We start from the raw sequence: 16294 nt of genomic DNA, 5'->3' as shown, positions 1-16294 counted from the left end.
TGTTTGTGGAGCGCTTTGCTTCGCTTCTGTAATCTCGGCTTCATTGAAAATGAGGGCTTCCCTCAATGACCCTCCGAGAATAAATAAAGGTTGAATGAATGAATGAATGAATGCCCAAAATAAAGGCCTGTGGTTTGCGCAGCCTACAGTAAATAACAGACCCGCCAGAATGTGCGTTATGATGCTTTTTTACGAGCAAGATGTTTTTGGTACCCTACGCACACTGCATGTTCTTAAATAACAATGATCATCAGTAATATTCGACCATTAATTTCGGTAAATGGGCAAGCGTGACCACCTTGATTGGCTGATTGGCTGATGATTGTAACGCGGGCATGATTCCAAACACCTCCCTTACGATGATGAGTGACAGGTCTCAGAATGCGTGCGCAACACAAGGACGGAAGATGATGAATAACTGGGGCCGTAGGCTATTCACAAAGGCTTTTATCTTACTACTAGGAGTAGGCTACTCCTAAATCGCACTTAAAGATTTTAGATTGGAGTTTTCTCTTAAAAGTTATTCACAAAGCCTTTCAGACAACTCCTAAACTAGGAGTGAGTCTTCGTGGCTCCTGTTGCGCATAGGCTATTTCAAAACATCGCAACGTAAAATGCCACAAAAAAGCTGTTTATGAATAGGTCTTAGTGAGTTAGGAGTCCTCTCGACTTAAGCTGTCCCAGACTTAGGTGCTACTTTTAGGTCTAAAATGCTTCGTGAATTACTTTTTGTGAAAAAATTAGGAGTCCTAAAGTTAGGAGTGACACGCCCATTATTTTTAGGAGTTGCTCCTAAATTCGCCAGTTAGGAGCTACTTTTAGCCTTAAAATTCTTTGTGAATATGGCCCCTGAATAAAAAGGCCTAGCCTAAATGAATCAAGGCTAAACAAATAGCCTAGTAGCCCAATGAAACATACGGATTGATGTAGTATCTTGTAACATTATTAAATTATTCTGTTACTATGCCTACGTTTGCAAAAGAGAACATTTTAATTTGATTCACAATATATAATATAATATAGTTATGCCTACAATGCAAAATTGCTTCCTCGCGATTGGAAGCTCCTGTAGGATTTCAAAACCGCAGGTTTGTGAATAGGTCTGTGAGTAAGGAGTCCTCTTGACTTCTTTTAAGCTGTCAGAGGTGGGAAGGTGTGATTTTTTGGGGGAAGGGCCGGATTAACTGGGCACAATTGTCTGATGGCCCCCCTTCCCCCCAGCCAACGTGAATCGGGTGGTTAGTTAATAGGCCTATCGTGAAGATTTTTCCTGCCATCTAAGGCACGAGCGCATCTGTGAGGCCAAGCCTCACCAAGTAGCTCGTTTGTTTACAACTAACATTCCATTGAATTAAACTGCTTTATAGGCTATGCCGAAATAGTTTTCAACATTTTGAATATTAGTGTCGGGTGAATTGAAATGTTCTCAAAGTAGCCTTATGGCTGAAAGCTGCTTGGGACGACCCCCCCCCCCAAGCAATATAACCATACAAACGCGCTTCCTGTACTCATTGTTTCAAAAGGAGTAATTTTGGCTTTGTCAGAACTGAAGAGCTGTGGACGGCACGGCACGGTATGCCCAATGAAAATAAATTAACGCAACGCAACACAGACCCCGCTTCTCTCACGGCAGTCACTGACAGTAACCTAGAATAAATGCATGGGGAAAAACACTTCCCCATGACAAAGACATCGTAAAACACTGAAAGTTAATATTTTGTCACTAGCAACATTCATCTGTCCTGTCAAATTATGTTCCAAGTACCCTATGCGTAATTCTGCTTCATAAAGTTGAACAAATAAATGTGCTTATTTCACAGAAAAATATAAATAGCCAGTCTACAGTGCAGAGTTGGTAAGTTATGGTAGGCCAACTTGCAGTGAACATACAAAGAGGGGAAATTATTTCTCTTGCAGCTGAGTAGCCTCAGGTGCGCACGTAGACATAAGGCCGAACATGCAAGCGCCAATGAATCGTGCTCTCACGACAATCGCGCCGTTAAATTTAAATAGGTTAACATCACTCTAAGTTCGCCTTCAAGCAAGGAAAACGGTGATTTGAAGACATCTGTTTCGTTGGAAGGGCAAGGGGTAGCAACAGGGCAACACAGAGACAGGCCCGATGGCAGGGCTGTTATGAGAGTATTAAAATATGGGATATTCTACGGGAAAACATTAAAACGGAAAGACAGCGGGGAAAGTTAAAATACGTGATAAACACGGAAAAAGTTGGCATGCATTGTTTCGGTCCCCGTGCACAGGGATTATTTGTCATACTATTAATCACATATGATTATTTGTGAAATTGTGCAAACAGGCGCAACACCTTTGAAAAGGAAGGACTGGTAGCATGCAAGCTCACGGGAAAGATTGATTTAAGAATGTTATCACAAAGTGTGTGGCTGTGGCGCGGGCGGAAGACAATTGGCAGGGGAGGGTCATGTCTTTTTTAACAATTCTGTCGGAGGGTCATTGAACAATTTCTAGCAGGCAAGAGAGGGTCATGCAACTTCCAACTGAAGCACTCAAAATTCCTCCGGTGGCCCCTTCAATAAATAACGATCAGTCCCTAGATTGCTGCTGGGCTATATGTCTTGGTTCTATTAACAACTCATTGTCAAACGCATAGCCTATCTCGTGGTTGCATCCATTACAAACAAACATGCAATGTGAATGTCTGGGATTGGGGAGAGCACTAAATGCTCTACTGAATGAGCACGAAGTCAAACCTTTAAATGAAAAACACTCTTTAATAATCCAAAAAAATAAACCGCTAATGAAGTACACTTGTGACCATCAAAAATCGTTTATCGCTCGTAACTCCGTGATACCAGGACGTAACAGGAAGGCATTTGGCTGAGCAACGGAGGTTAATATGCTCCATGTTTTGTCCAAATGATGACTGTCTATCATCGTTGCACTCGGAGAAAACTGGAATGTTTCATTCGTCCCCGTTTCAATCGTCCCGGTTGTACCTACTCAAAACGCAGATAGAACCTTATTATTCTAAGGTAGCGAAATAGCGTTCAGCATGATTCATGCCCAATTAATTCCCCCTGAAAGTGTTCGCCTTTGTAGTTTGGTTTCGTGATAGCCTATGATAAACGGCTTATGGCCAAATATGTGAAAACGTTAAAATACAGTAGGCGATAAACCCGGAAAAAGTTGACAGTGATTTTTTCATAATCACTTTGGAGGGTCATAGAAAAATGTATTGCTGGCGAGGGAGGGTCACGTCTTTTTGGACTAATGCTCCCAAAACTCCTCCGGTAATAAATAACGAACAGTCCCTAATGAAGTAAACTTGTGACCATCAAAAATCATTTATCGCCTGTAACTCCGTGATAACAGGACGTAACAGGAAGGCATTTGGCTGAGCAACGGAGGTTAATACTCTATATTTTGTCCAAATGATATCTGTCTATCATCGTTGCACTCGGAGAAAACCAGAATGTTTAATTTGTCCTGCGTCTCTACGGCTGCAAACGGGATTCACTCGCAGTTAACCAAATATTTCTTTATTAGGGCAGGGCAGGCATATTTCTGGCTATTACATTATTTCTAAACCAGTCTGCTAAAGTCTGCAGTGAAGTCTGTGTAGGGTTTTCCAGGCTCCATTTCTTTTTACGAGACACCCTGCTCACTTGAGCCATCTACCGGTTGTTTGGGTTGTTGCAGCGTCTCACTGGAAAAATACAAATTAAAGTCGCGTGATACCGCGTGATACCGCGTGATACCGCGTGATCCCACACGCGGACCGCGAGTGAAGCTGGCCAAGTCGAAGCACTGCCCACTGTAGGTTGCTAATGACAAACACAGCACAAAGACAAGCACAATAAGGAAAATTGTTCCTATTTCTTAAAAAATCGTCTACCTTTTATAGAATGTTAATTTTGAACAAATATACAATATATTTCAACTTAATGGTCCACAACTTGAACAATTTGGCCCGTTGCCCTCCACCCCATTTTTGGTGGGAAAGAATTTGGGCACCCCTGGTCTAAACCTTCTCTCTCCTTGTCCCCGTCAGACTCAGACACACACATCATCAAATAAATGGCAGACATGGCATCTAATCACCAGTTTTTACCAATAAAAATTGTCATTAACATTAATGGCTGTGTGCAGAGTTATTTTGAGGGGACATCAAATTTACTCTGTTATGCTTGTACACTCACTACTTTACATTGTATGAAAGTGTAATTTCTTCAGTGTTGTCCCATGAAAAGATATTTGCTGAAATGTGAGGGGTGTACTCACTTTTGTGAGATACTGTATGTATTTGACTATTTTCTTCTCACCATGTGCACAATTTGCTCCATGACGCACTCCACAATTTCGCTCTTGTGCTCCAGCAGTTCAGGGGAAAACTTCTCATTGAGCCAGGCCTATGACAAATGGAAATCACTCATAAATATACATGGTCATCAATCACATTCTTAAAATGGTGTCTTTTGGTTAGGAAAGTGTTGCAGTTTAAAGTTCCCTAGATAAAAGGAATGTCCCCCCCAAAGTTATCTTGTGACATTATTGTTACAAAGAGGACAGTCAGAACGTTCCCATTTGGTTCCCTGGTTATCACATGAGAATGTTTTGTCAAGAACTTAATAAAAAAAAAATAAAAAAAATATTCACTTATGGCCAATTATGTTACGGTAGCGCGACAATGTGACGTCAAAAATGACGTAGATCTCTCTGGCGCGCCAGGATTTTGGCCGGTAGCGCACCACTCTATTTTTTTCAGCTGAGCGCGCCAATCCGGAAACCGGAAGATGGACTAGTTTGACGGCAAGCGAGAGTTGCAGTTCGGAGGACTGTTTTGTTACAGTCGTGAATTTTTAATAGTTAGCTGGATAAGTTAACTAAGTTACCAGCAAGAGTCGCAATACATGGAATGAAGAGGAAAGAATAGAAAAGATTTATCAGTGTTTCCCATACATTGACTAATCTGTGGCGGGGCGCCATGAAATCAAAATAGGCCGCCACAGATTAATATTCTATGTTTAATTTAATTGAAATTAAACATAAGATCAAATCCTTGCATTGCCCTTGAGCTGCGCATTTTAAGCACGCAGCCTTTCCTTACCCCACCCCGCTCTCTCTCGTAGCCCACTGCCCCTCCTCTGCATGTGCATTTAACAAAATATTCACGATTGTTGAAGGATTGTTGTTGCCACATAGAAGCATTGCATAGAAGACATCTGGCTAAATGCTGCGCAAATTTGTTCAAAACTGCTGCATTGAAGTTAACTCTGCTAAGGTCTTATCACAACATAGTAGGCTACATTGAAGAGACTAAACTAAGTTAAGTTATGCAATCAAGCAGTATCTCAAAGCTAACGTTAGAATACTGTTTGGATGTCGAATTTAGTATGCTTAGCCTACTTACAGCTGCTTGTCAATTTCGTTGAAGGGCTCATTTTTTTGACTCTGAATGTTTGCAAAATCCCGATGTAAATGGAAAAGTTTTTTCCAAAATTCAAAAGTGCTTGTCCCAAGGAGAAGTACAAACCTTTATTTTAACTACTATGTAGAAAACGTTATGAATTGCATCCACACATCAGCAGCCTTTTAACTGTGTTAGGCTACTCAGGAACGTCTTAAAGTGACAAGTGACCCCCCCCCCCCTTGTCCAAGTCAGCTACCGCCACAAATTGAATCCAATTCTGTGGGAAACACTGTTTATTTTCAACTAAAGGATATCTACTAAGACCTAAACAAAATCTATTTCCACTTTAGTAAATTACACAAACTCAGCCAGCTGCTAGCTAGCTAGCCAGCTAACTAAAATGTTTAAATTATTAAAATTTCCCTCGGGATGACTAAAGTATCTATCTATCTATCTATCTATCTATCTATCTATCTATCTATCTATCCGAAGCAACCGAAGTCTGAAATACCATCACAAAGGCTAGCTAGTGTTTTTTACTGCCATTGACGCCAATGGTACTGACTGCTTCTTCTACTGTGTAACGTAGGTAGCAATACCCTTTTCACAACAGCGACACCTCTGTTCAGGAGAATATTGCAACTAGTGTCGCGACCACCACACACAAGTATAAATGGTTACGGCGCTCCCGTGACGTCACATTGTCGCGCTACAGGTTGGGAATGGCGAGTATGCAGACGCTTTAAGAGCAAGGAAAAAAAAAAACACAATACTGCTTACTTAACGGGTCAACAGGGATGATGACATGGGGGGTATTCCAAGTACCGTATTTTCCGGACTATAAGTCACACTTTTTTTCATAGTTTGACTAGTTTGCTGTGCAACTTCTATATGTATATATATATATATATATTATATATATATATATTCATATAGAAGTTGCACAGCAAACTAGTATATATATATATATATATATATATATATATATATATATATATATATATTAACATGTTGTTAAATGTTAATTCCTGTTGACTGACATGAATCTTTGCATGAACCAAGGTAACATTACCATCTACAACAGTGAGAGGGCGCTATAGGCTTGTGACTCGCTGGCTTGTTATGTTAATTTAGCCTCCCAGGCACTTCCCATGTTCAACACAGACAACCGCTAGCAATTTGCTAATCGCTAGCATCTAGCTAACAAATTACACAGCAAAGGACAACGGCAGTTCAAACGAGGGTAAGCAAACAAACGTCTAGTCATCGTTAATATTCCACATCTGGCAGAAAGGAAACATCACCACAACAAACTGTGCAACCAGGAACTGCCATTTTAATTTCCTTGTCACCAAGCTAACCAACATCAAGCTGGCTAAATAGTGTAGCTGAATAACTGTATTACGTTACATACCTACCGGACACCTATTCAGCCTGTTGTTCTGTGTGCTATTGTGTAGTTGAACACCCTGCCTTTCCAGATTAAATGTATGTTCCTGGTCTTGGATTTCGTAAAAATAATTTCGAAATAACAGCGACTTCTAGTTTTTTTTCCTCTTCATGACGCCTTTTTTGACTGATGCAACTTATACTCCGGAGCGACTAATAGTCCGGAAAATACGGTACCTGGTTTATGATCAAAGTCAAAGTCAAAGTCTGCTTTATTGTCAATTTCTTCACATGTCAAGACATACAAAGAGATCGAAATTGCGTTTCCTACTATCCCACGGTGGAGACAAGACATATTTTACCAATTAGGTCTACAGACAAACATAACATTCAAGTAAACAATATAAAAAGTAAAAAATAAGAAGGCACATACAATGAAGAAATAAGAGCAGCAAAATTTGGTAGAAATTGTGCAATTGTGCATACAGTAGACAGTCAATATAATCAGGGCTTGAAAACGAAATTATTTTTCAAACGTTCCGTTCCGAACGGTTCAGATAGGCCTATGTTTAACGTTTTCGTTCTTGCATGCGTTCCGCCACCAACATATCGGTCCTGAACCGGTTCGGAACGCAAAATATCGTTCGTTCTTAAAGTTCCGGCAGTGTTTGGCGGGCCTATCAAGTCTATTTTTGTGGACTTTACCTTAGAATAGACGTAGGCTACTCATTATTTCCCCTTGATTTAGCCTATACCGTAGCTATGGCCAAAAATAATAAATCACAGGCGGCATCCAAAAACATTCAGATGGGCTATCCATCCCATAGCCTACAGACTTACTGTAGGCCTAACCTATGCCTATAAATAATTTCTTATCAAAATATTTCTGGATACGTGCTAAACTCCTTACCTGGTTGTAGCCTTTTGGAGTTTTATCCATATGGAGATCTTCAAAGGCTTGCGCTATAATTCCAACCCTGTTTATAAACGAACCTGTCTGTTGCTGACAAGGCCTATCTCAAATTTCCTGTTTAACTCTTCTAGGCTACATAGAATAGGCTATAATTGCGCAAACATTTCAAATCCCGACTTTAAAACGACAAGGCATGGACAGGCAAAATAGGCTATTACGCATAGGCTACAAACAATTTCCAAATCAGTTTCAGTAGCCTACGCCAGTGTTTCTCAAACTTTTACAGACCAAGGACCACTTAACCATTAGAAAAAACCTCACGGACCACATAGCTAATAGACACAATAGGCCTACTCACTGAACCCACCTTGCTTATTGTCTTTGCACCTTGCTTATTGTGTCAGAGGATTCATATGATTTAAATTGGCATAGCTTACATAGGCAGTATTGCAGAACTTTGGATTTACATACAAGTTGGTTCAATATTGCAAACAACGCATCTATATTATTTTTTACAACAGCTCGCGGACCACACTTTGAGAAACACTGGCCTACGCTACGAGCTGGCCTAAGATCCGAAGTGGCAGACGGATAGGTTATACTACAACAGCAAGACAAAATATACCTATTTGGACCAAAGGTCCATTTATTCGTTTTTTTTATTTCAAACTGCAGAAATCAAATTATTAAGCTGTTATATAGAGAACGAAAAAAAAAAAACGTTATTAACCGGTTTTGTGGATTTTAGAATAACGTTTCTGTTCCGGAACAGTTGAAGACCATTTTGTTTTCGTTTCCGTTTCCGCTCCTCGTAAAATTCCGTAAAATTCCGTTCGTTTTCGGTTTTCGTTTTCGTTCCTTGAACCGGTTCGGAGCCCTGAATATAATAGTGCAAAAGTCAGGCCAATAAATGGCTGAGGTAATTTTGTTTGACCTAAGTATGCAAGTGGCATAGTGGTGCAAGTTATGTAAGAGCAGCAGAAGTGTGTTCAGAAGTGTTCAGGACAACAGGACAACAACAACAAGTTGCAAGTGTACAAGTGGAGTAGTGCAAGTGGAGTAGTGCAAGTGGAGTAGTGCAAGTGGAGTAGTGCAAGGCAGCCATTTTGGGTCTAAAGTCCAGGATGTTATGTAGCTGAGGGTGGAGGGGGGAGAGAGTTCAGGATCCTAACAGCCTGGTGTATGAAGCTGTTGGTGAGTCTGGTGGTGCGGGAGCACAGGCTTCTGTACCTCTTCCCAGAGGGCAGTAGATCAAACAGATTGTGAGCGGGGTGACTTGCATCACTCACAATTTTGGTCGCCTTGCGGGTGAGGTGGGAGGTGTAAATGTCCTTCAGGGAGGGGAGAGAAGCACCAATAATCCTTCCAGCTGTGTTCACTATGCGCTGCAGGGCTTTCCTGTTGTATTCAGTGCAGCTTCCGCCCCACACAGCGATACAGCTGGAGAGGATGCTCTCAATGGTGCCTCGGTAGAATGTGGTCATGATGGCTGGTGGAGCACTTGCTCGCCTGAGTTTCCGCAGGAAGTACAGGCGGCGCTGAGCTTTCTTCGCCAGTGATGCAGTGTTGGTGGTCCAGGAGAGGTCTTCACTGATGTGCACCCCCAGGAATTTGGTGCTGCTCACTCTCTCCACCACAGCACCGTCGATGGTCAGTGGCAGGTGTTGGGTGTGACCTCTACGGAAGTCAACAACAATCTCCTTGGTCTTGCTGATGTTCAGCAGAAGGTTGTTGTCCCTGCACCACGTGGTCAGAAGGTCGACCTCCAACCTGTATTGAGTCTCGTCGCCCTTGGTGATGAGACCCACCAGAGTTGTGTCGTCAGCAAATTTCACTATGTGGTTGTTGCTGTAGGTTACAGTGCAGTCATGCGTCAGCAGGGTGAAGAGCAGCGGACTGAGCACGCAGCCTTGGGGGGCCCCCGTGCTCAGTGTGATGCTGCTTGAGATATTGTTGCCAACACGTACTACTTGAGGCCTCTGACAGAGGAAGTCCAGTAGCCAGTTGCAGAGGTAGGTACTGAGTCCCAGTTTGTCAAGTTTGCAGATGAGTTGTTGTGGTATTATGGTGTTGAATGCAGAACTGAAGTCTATAAACAGCAATCTCACATATGAGTCTCTTTTTTCCAGGTGGGTGAGGGCTGGGTGGAGGGCAGAGCAGATTGCATCCTCTGTGGACCGTTTGGCTCAGTATGCAAACTGGAAGGGGTCCAGGGTGGGGGGGGAGAATGGATTTGATGTGTGACATTTAGTGACAAACCTGAGTAAGTTAATTCAGAGTAGGTGGTGAACTTCCTACAACAAGCCCTATGGCATTGTTTTGTTGGGAGAATGAAGCCTCTATCAGAAGATTAACCACTTACTCGGACAGGGCTTAAAATTCATTTTTCAAAATGGGGGGGAACTCCCCCCTTAGATTCTTTTTTTAAATATTTTGAAATTCATATAAAGCAGCGTTTTTCTCTCTTCACTCTTTCAACTAGGCAACATGAAACTTAAAGGTCCCCTGTGTAACGTTTTCAGTTGTTTGTTAACAAAATCAACATTTCCCATACATAAATGTGGCCCCATTCATGTTTAATTACCACCACCAACAAGTCGAAGCATACCTATTGGCTTAGAAATCCTCATTTACATTTACATAGTGCCATGTCGACTCGCCATGTACGTGCGCCATGTTAAAATACCGGTGGCCAGCAAGGGACATAATTAGGGCTGGGATAAACGATTATTTTTTAAACGATTAATCTAGCGATTATTTTTTCGATGCATCGATTAATCTAACGATTCATTTTTTTAGTCCGATTCGATTTCGATTATCTCCCAATTAATTCACTAATAGCAACTTGTTTATTTACATATATGAATGAAAAAACATGAATTCTTTAACATTGCAATATATGTTTATTGCTCTTAAGATTCAAAAATAAAAGACTATACAAGTGCAAAGTAATGCATTCTTAGTCAGAGGTAGCATTCAATAAAGTTCAGTAGTGTATGTCTAATTGCCTGTCATTTTAAGACGTTCGTGTGGGAATCCTTGCAATAACATTAACACAGTTAAAAGACTGCTGATGTGTGGATGCTAGGGATCGACCGATATGGATTTTTTAGTGCCGATACCGATTTTTTTCCATCAGCCTTAGCCGTTGACCGATACAGGCTGCCGATTTTCTTGAGCCGATATTTGGAGCCGATACTGCTTTTATTTTGCTCCCTCAATTTACATCATACAAATGACACATAATTACACAAATGATAACAAATGTTATAAGTCTCAATTTAAAAAAGGAACATTTATTGAACTTATGGATGGGTGCACTGGATATGGTTAACTGTGCAAAATGCTTTCATCAACATCTTACAACACAGCCTTGATGATGCATTGCTTGCTGACATATTATAAGACATAATTCAAGTCATCACAAAATGTCCTTTGTCAACACATTTAAATAATTTAAGAAAACAATAAGCCTGAAAAGTAGCTATTGAAATAAAGTGCTTGATTTGTCATTTTAGACTGCATGGTTTCAATTTGTCTATGTCTATATTTTTTCTGAAACAAAAAAAAAAAACTGCCAGATTTGTCAACCACAGAACATGAATCAGCAGAGGAAAATAACGTGGAAATAACGTGGTGTCAGATGTTTCTGTTCTAAACGGCATCAACGTCAACAGGGCTCTACAGTGCGCCCATTTCATCGCACATGCGAGTAAAAATTATGCCGTGCGAGTGCAAAAAAATATTTAGGCGCACTGGTGCGAATGACTTCTAACCATGTCAATGTTTGTCTACAAAATACACCGCAACATCGAGAAACATTACTGGTTGCAAACCATAGAATCACGTCGCGAATGCAGCATAAAAACTACACCTCCCATCAACGTTAGCAGTTTCGCGTTGTGACTCGCTAGTAGTCGCTTCTATCAAATCCAAGAGCGCGCAGAAAAAGCGGAAAGTTAGACTAGCTAACCAAGATGCAAAGATTGAAGAAATTAGTTCTTCTATCCACCAAATTAATTGGATATAGGAGGAACAGGATGAGATTCTGAGAATGCAGTGAGAGAAGGAAAGGTAACCTAACATGCCTTTTAGCCCATTTGAGGTATTGGCTGCAATATGCAAAATATAGCTGTAGCGAACGAACCGGCACAAAAGTACCCTCCCGTAATACTCCCATTTTATTCAAAGGTAGAACGCTACTGACAACTCCAGGCTTCTACGCATGTATGTTTGTTTACACCGAATACAAGCTGAAGTGCAAAACGAAAGTAGGCCTAACGTTTGCCTACTGCCCCCATCAATGCAGATATTTCAAATAAAAACTAAAAGTATAAAACATATATCCTTGATTAGCCTATGTTGGGTTTTGTGGAAGAGAAAATTGACTGTTTTAGTAGTAGTAGTCTATTAGGCAGTATGCAGTCAGATAGGTCACCATGGGCATATTTGGATTAGCTATAGATGGATTCACAAATAAATAAATTAGCCTACATTTGGCAGAATACTTGATATACAGGCTAAATGCAAATATGGCAATGCATTATATTATTTTACATTAACAAAATGTAGGAAAATAGAACAGACTGAAAATAAAGTAGGCACTGATCTTTAAAATCCTGTTTCCTGTAGCCTAAATGTTGTCAGTCATTCTTAATATTCGCAATTGGTGCACTGGCATGTTTAACTGTTAGCTGCAGTATAATGTTAGATTATGTGTAAGTTAAGTACAGAACTGACTGTGCTCCCAAATTTTTGTCTGTGCTCCTAAATCTTTTAACTTGGGCGCACAAGTGCTGCTGAATTTTTTTTTTAGTGTAGAGCCCTGCTGACAGGTATAAAAACGTATCTCTCAAAGTTTTAAAATCTCTTCTTCAGGTAGCGCAGCACTCTCATATAGCTGTGATGCGTGTGTCCCACTGAGTGAGACAGACCAGACGAACACACCATACCTGTCAATACTCCTGTTTTCCCGGGTTTCTCCCGTATTTCAAGGTCATCTCCCACACCCTCCCGTTTTGTTATTTCTCCCGGAAAACTCCCGTAATTTGCATGTCCATCAAACTTCATTTTAAAATCATTGATCCATTCAGGTTGCCAGATTGTGTATGAAATACACCCTACATATACACTATCACTTAGTTTCAATTTCAACCGTTTTCTCATAGGCTAAAACCTGGCAACCCAAAACCCAGATAAGGAGGGTGCCGACTGCGCAGCCTGAGTCTCGTCGTAAGCAAGCGGGATAGTTGAATGGCCTACTCCAGAACTAGCTGTTGTGAAATTGTTGGGAATTTAATTGATTAACACATCACATAAAGCAAGACAGCAAGCAGCTTTGGAGTTTTGGAAGTAGGCTGCAGGCAGGCAGCTGGAGATAACTGGCATGCGTAAGGTAATGGTAAGGTTATATATAAGCCAGGATGCTAACGTCACCTAGGAGCCCAGATGACCAATAATAGCCTTGCTAATGAGCTCGCGATTTTACTTCACCGGGCGTGAAAAAAACCTCGGAATCTGAATTGAAAACAACGTTTACAACCAAATACATTTATAGAAATTATTTCCATAGGCTACAGGTTCGAATATTAAGAGATCCCTAAAATTCGTTCTAATATCTTTAATTTTTAAAATAATCGAATTATATTCGAATAACTAAGTTCTGAGTCAAAGCCCTATCAGTGACTGGGCCATTTTTGGGCCGGGGATCAAATCAGAAGTGGGCCAACACTGAGGCAACCCTGAGGAAAGGTAGTGGCCCAGAGGTGGGCCAGACAAATGTTGCTATGTGGGCCCCAGAAGAGTTCACAGGTTTCTGGGATTGATCATTTACATGGGGTTCACTTCCCTCCCTAATATCCATTGCTACTGGGGAACCAAATCTCTGCAGGGATCGTGGACCAAATTGTTTATGTTGCATCGTCTCAAGGCTTTGTTGGCTGCTCTGCATGTAATAGATAGGTCCAGCTACAGAAAACAATCAAGATCGTCTTTGGAAACTGCATTGGACCATTTGATGGACCACCTCAAAAATAATATTGTTGGGACACGAGCTGGCGTAAAATAGAGGGTAATGTTTTCACAGTACAGTGGAAGGACACTTGTGCACCTGCCTGTCCAATTTCCAAAATGCAAATTCGACTGATGTACTGTATGTAGACTGAAGAACAATTTAGTTTGGGACAAAAAATCTGTACATTACTAGATCAACATTATTACCATGTATTTTACATCAGTTAATATAACTGATCCCTCTGATTAAAATGGTATGTATATCCCATTGATGGTATGCAATATAAGAAATAAAGTGTGTGTGTGGGTCATCAAGCACGAAAAGTGGAATGTTCGGCACGGGCACGAAAGGTCTAAAACCCAGGGTAGGCCTAGTGGAGACAACAATACATTACGATTACGTTAAATAACACAGACTCACTTTACTTTCTGACATTAGCATACTAAGTAAGACATAAGTAACTATTTACCTCCTCTAATTTCACAATGAGCTCCGCAGAGGTGATTACATCTTCATTTTCATCGCTGTTGTGGTCACTTAGATAGTCCGACATGTTGCAACAGTACCCTAAGTTAGATTTTAGCGTTACTGTAATTCAAGGCAGGAGATTGCTCCTAGATGACGATATTTTTCCTTTTACTTGCCTCTCGTAATGTTTATAATTCGTTATACTACTTGGTAAAATACGCATGCTTGGGTAACATCATACAACAAAGGCTATTCATTTGTTGGAACTGAATCTAAACATTCCGTAAACCAGTAGATATGGTCTCTTTTCGTCGCGCTACCTCACCAAAATGTAAAATCGTAGTTGTTGTAGACGGCAATACTTCAGGTAACTTACGTCTTCTTCTTTTGGCTAAACGGGTAACTTAGAAGCCAAGAAAGCTATTTAGAGTAAACGCTTATACTAACTTACGCCTCCAAATAAACTCCCGCCATTCTTCTTCTTCTTCTTTTTTATATGGCGGTTGGCAACCAGCTTTTTGGTGCATTACCGCCACCATCTGGACTGGAGTGTGGATCAAATGGTCATCCTACACTTTCCTAAATTCTTTTAAATAACCCAGTTACCTTCAAAAAAGAAAACAAAAAGGAAAAACAAATTTCACCTGATTCTCTTTGCAGTATATCATTCAAATTTAATGTCATCTGGATTTCACCAAGTTGTGAGATAAATCTTTGTCTGGCTTGATGGTACTCAGGACAAAACATAATTACATGCTCTATGGTCTCTTGACAATTACAATATTCACACATTCCATCAACATGCTTTTTCATGGTAACTAATGTTCTGTTTAATCCTGTATGTCCTAGCCTCATTCTGGACACCACATCTTCTTCTTGCTTGCTTCTGCATGTATTCCTGCTCCTCGACACCTTTCCTTGAATACTATGCAGGTGTCTTCCAGACTGTTCGTTATCCCATACAAATTGCCATTTTTCATTTATTTTAGCTTTGATTATACTTTTGACTTCAGCTTTGCTGTATTTAATATTCAACTCTATATCAGACTTCCCTGCTGCTTTCTTTGCACATTTATCTGCTAATTCATTACCTCCTACACCTATATGAGCTGGTACCCATATAAATGTAGTACTAATACCAGACTTAAGCAGATTGTTGGCTAATTGCATTACTTCATATACTATGTCCTGTCTAGACTCAGAGTGACAACGTTTAAGGCTTATTAAAGCTGAGCTAGAGTCTGACGCAATCACAGCTTGCTTAGGTCTATTGCTCTCTACCCACAATAAGGCCATCCATATTCCTATAATTTCTGCTGTGTATACAGCTAAATCATCATTGATTCTCTTTCCAGATTCAATGTTTAATTGAGGGATAACATAAGCAACTCCCATTTTCTTATCAGTCTGCTTAGATGCATCAGTATATAAAATGACTGCTTCTTTATATTTGCTCGCAATGTAACTCTGGACCCTGTAATGATCCACTTCAACATCCTTCTTTTCCTCTAATAAGCCCAAGTCTACTGGAACCTCTGACATCAGCCAAGGAGGAACAACAGGATATGCCACTGTAGGGCTTATTTCAAGAGCACTGATTCCCATATTTATTACCTTTTGTTTTATTGTCCAACCAAAACTTTTAATAAGGTAACTCTCTCTCTCTTGACACTGCCATAAGACTGATTGACTCATGTGTTTTTCACTATGACCCCTTAGATTTGTCCAATACACAAGAGACAGCTGGTCTCTTCTAAGATAGAGAGGCATCTCTCCCATCTCTACCTGGACTGCTGCCACTGGCGTGGTCTTAATTGCCCCACAGCATAGCTTCAAACCTTGGTTCTGAATTACATCTAGTTTCTTAAGTGATGTTTTAGCAGCAGACCCATACACTACACACCCATAGTCAAATACAGATCTCATCAGCCCTGTATAAATGGCTTTTAAAGCAGGTCTACTTGCTCCCCATTCAACTCCACGCAGACACCTCATCACATTCAACACTTTCTTGCATTTCTCAATATTTTTTTGTATATGCATTGTCCAAGTTAATCGTTTGTCAAACCACATTCCTAAATATTTGAAGAATTCCACTCTTTCTAAATCTGCCCCAGATAAT

The 16294-nt window shown here is 40.6% G+C and overlaps 1 protein-coding gene across 4 annotated transcripts in view; it reads right to left on the bottom strand.

Moving 5' to 3' along the window:
- gins4 (GINS complex subunit 4 (Sld5 homolog)) overlaps nt 1-14953 on the bottom strand; it is a 52021-nt gene extending 37068 nt beyond the window's left edge. Inside the window, exons 1-3 of one of the 4 annotated variants that reach the window (XM_042101452.1) lie at nt 14498-14952; nt 14174-14271; nt 4302-4388 (exon numbers count right to left, since the gene is read on the bottom strand). In XM_042101452.1, coding sequence (XP_041957386.1) covers nt 4302-4388; nt 14174-14257 — 171 coding nt within the window. In that variant the 5' untranslated portion in view covers nt 14258-14271; nt 14498-14952. Of the gene's footprint in view, nt 1-4301; nt 4389-14173 lie in introns of all 4 variants that reach the window. The other 3 variants (XM_042101453.1, XM_042101451.1, XM_042101454.1) reach the window with 3 other exon arrangements.
- Nucleotides 14954-16294: the final 1341 nt, after the last annotated feature.

Source organism: Alosa sapidissima, chromosome 8, assembly GCF_018492685.1.
Source record: "Alosa sapidissima isolate fAloSap1 chromosome 8, fAloSap1.pri, whole genome shotgun sequence".
Taxonomy (NCBI): Eukaryota; Metazoa; Chordata; class Actinopteri; order Clupeiformes; family Clupeidae; genus Alosa; species Alosa sapidissima.
This window is presented reverse-complemented; position numbering and strand designations above follow the sequence as displayed.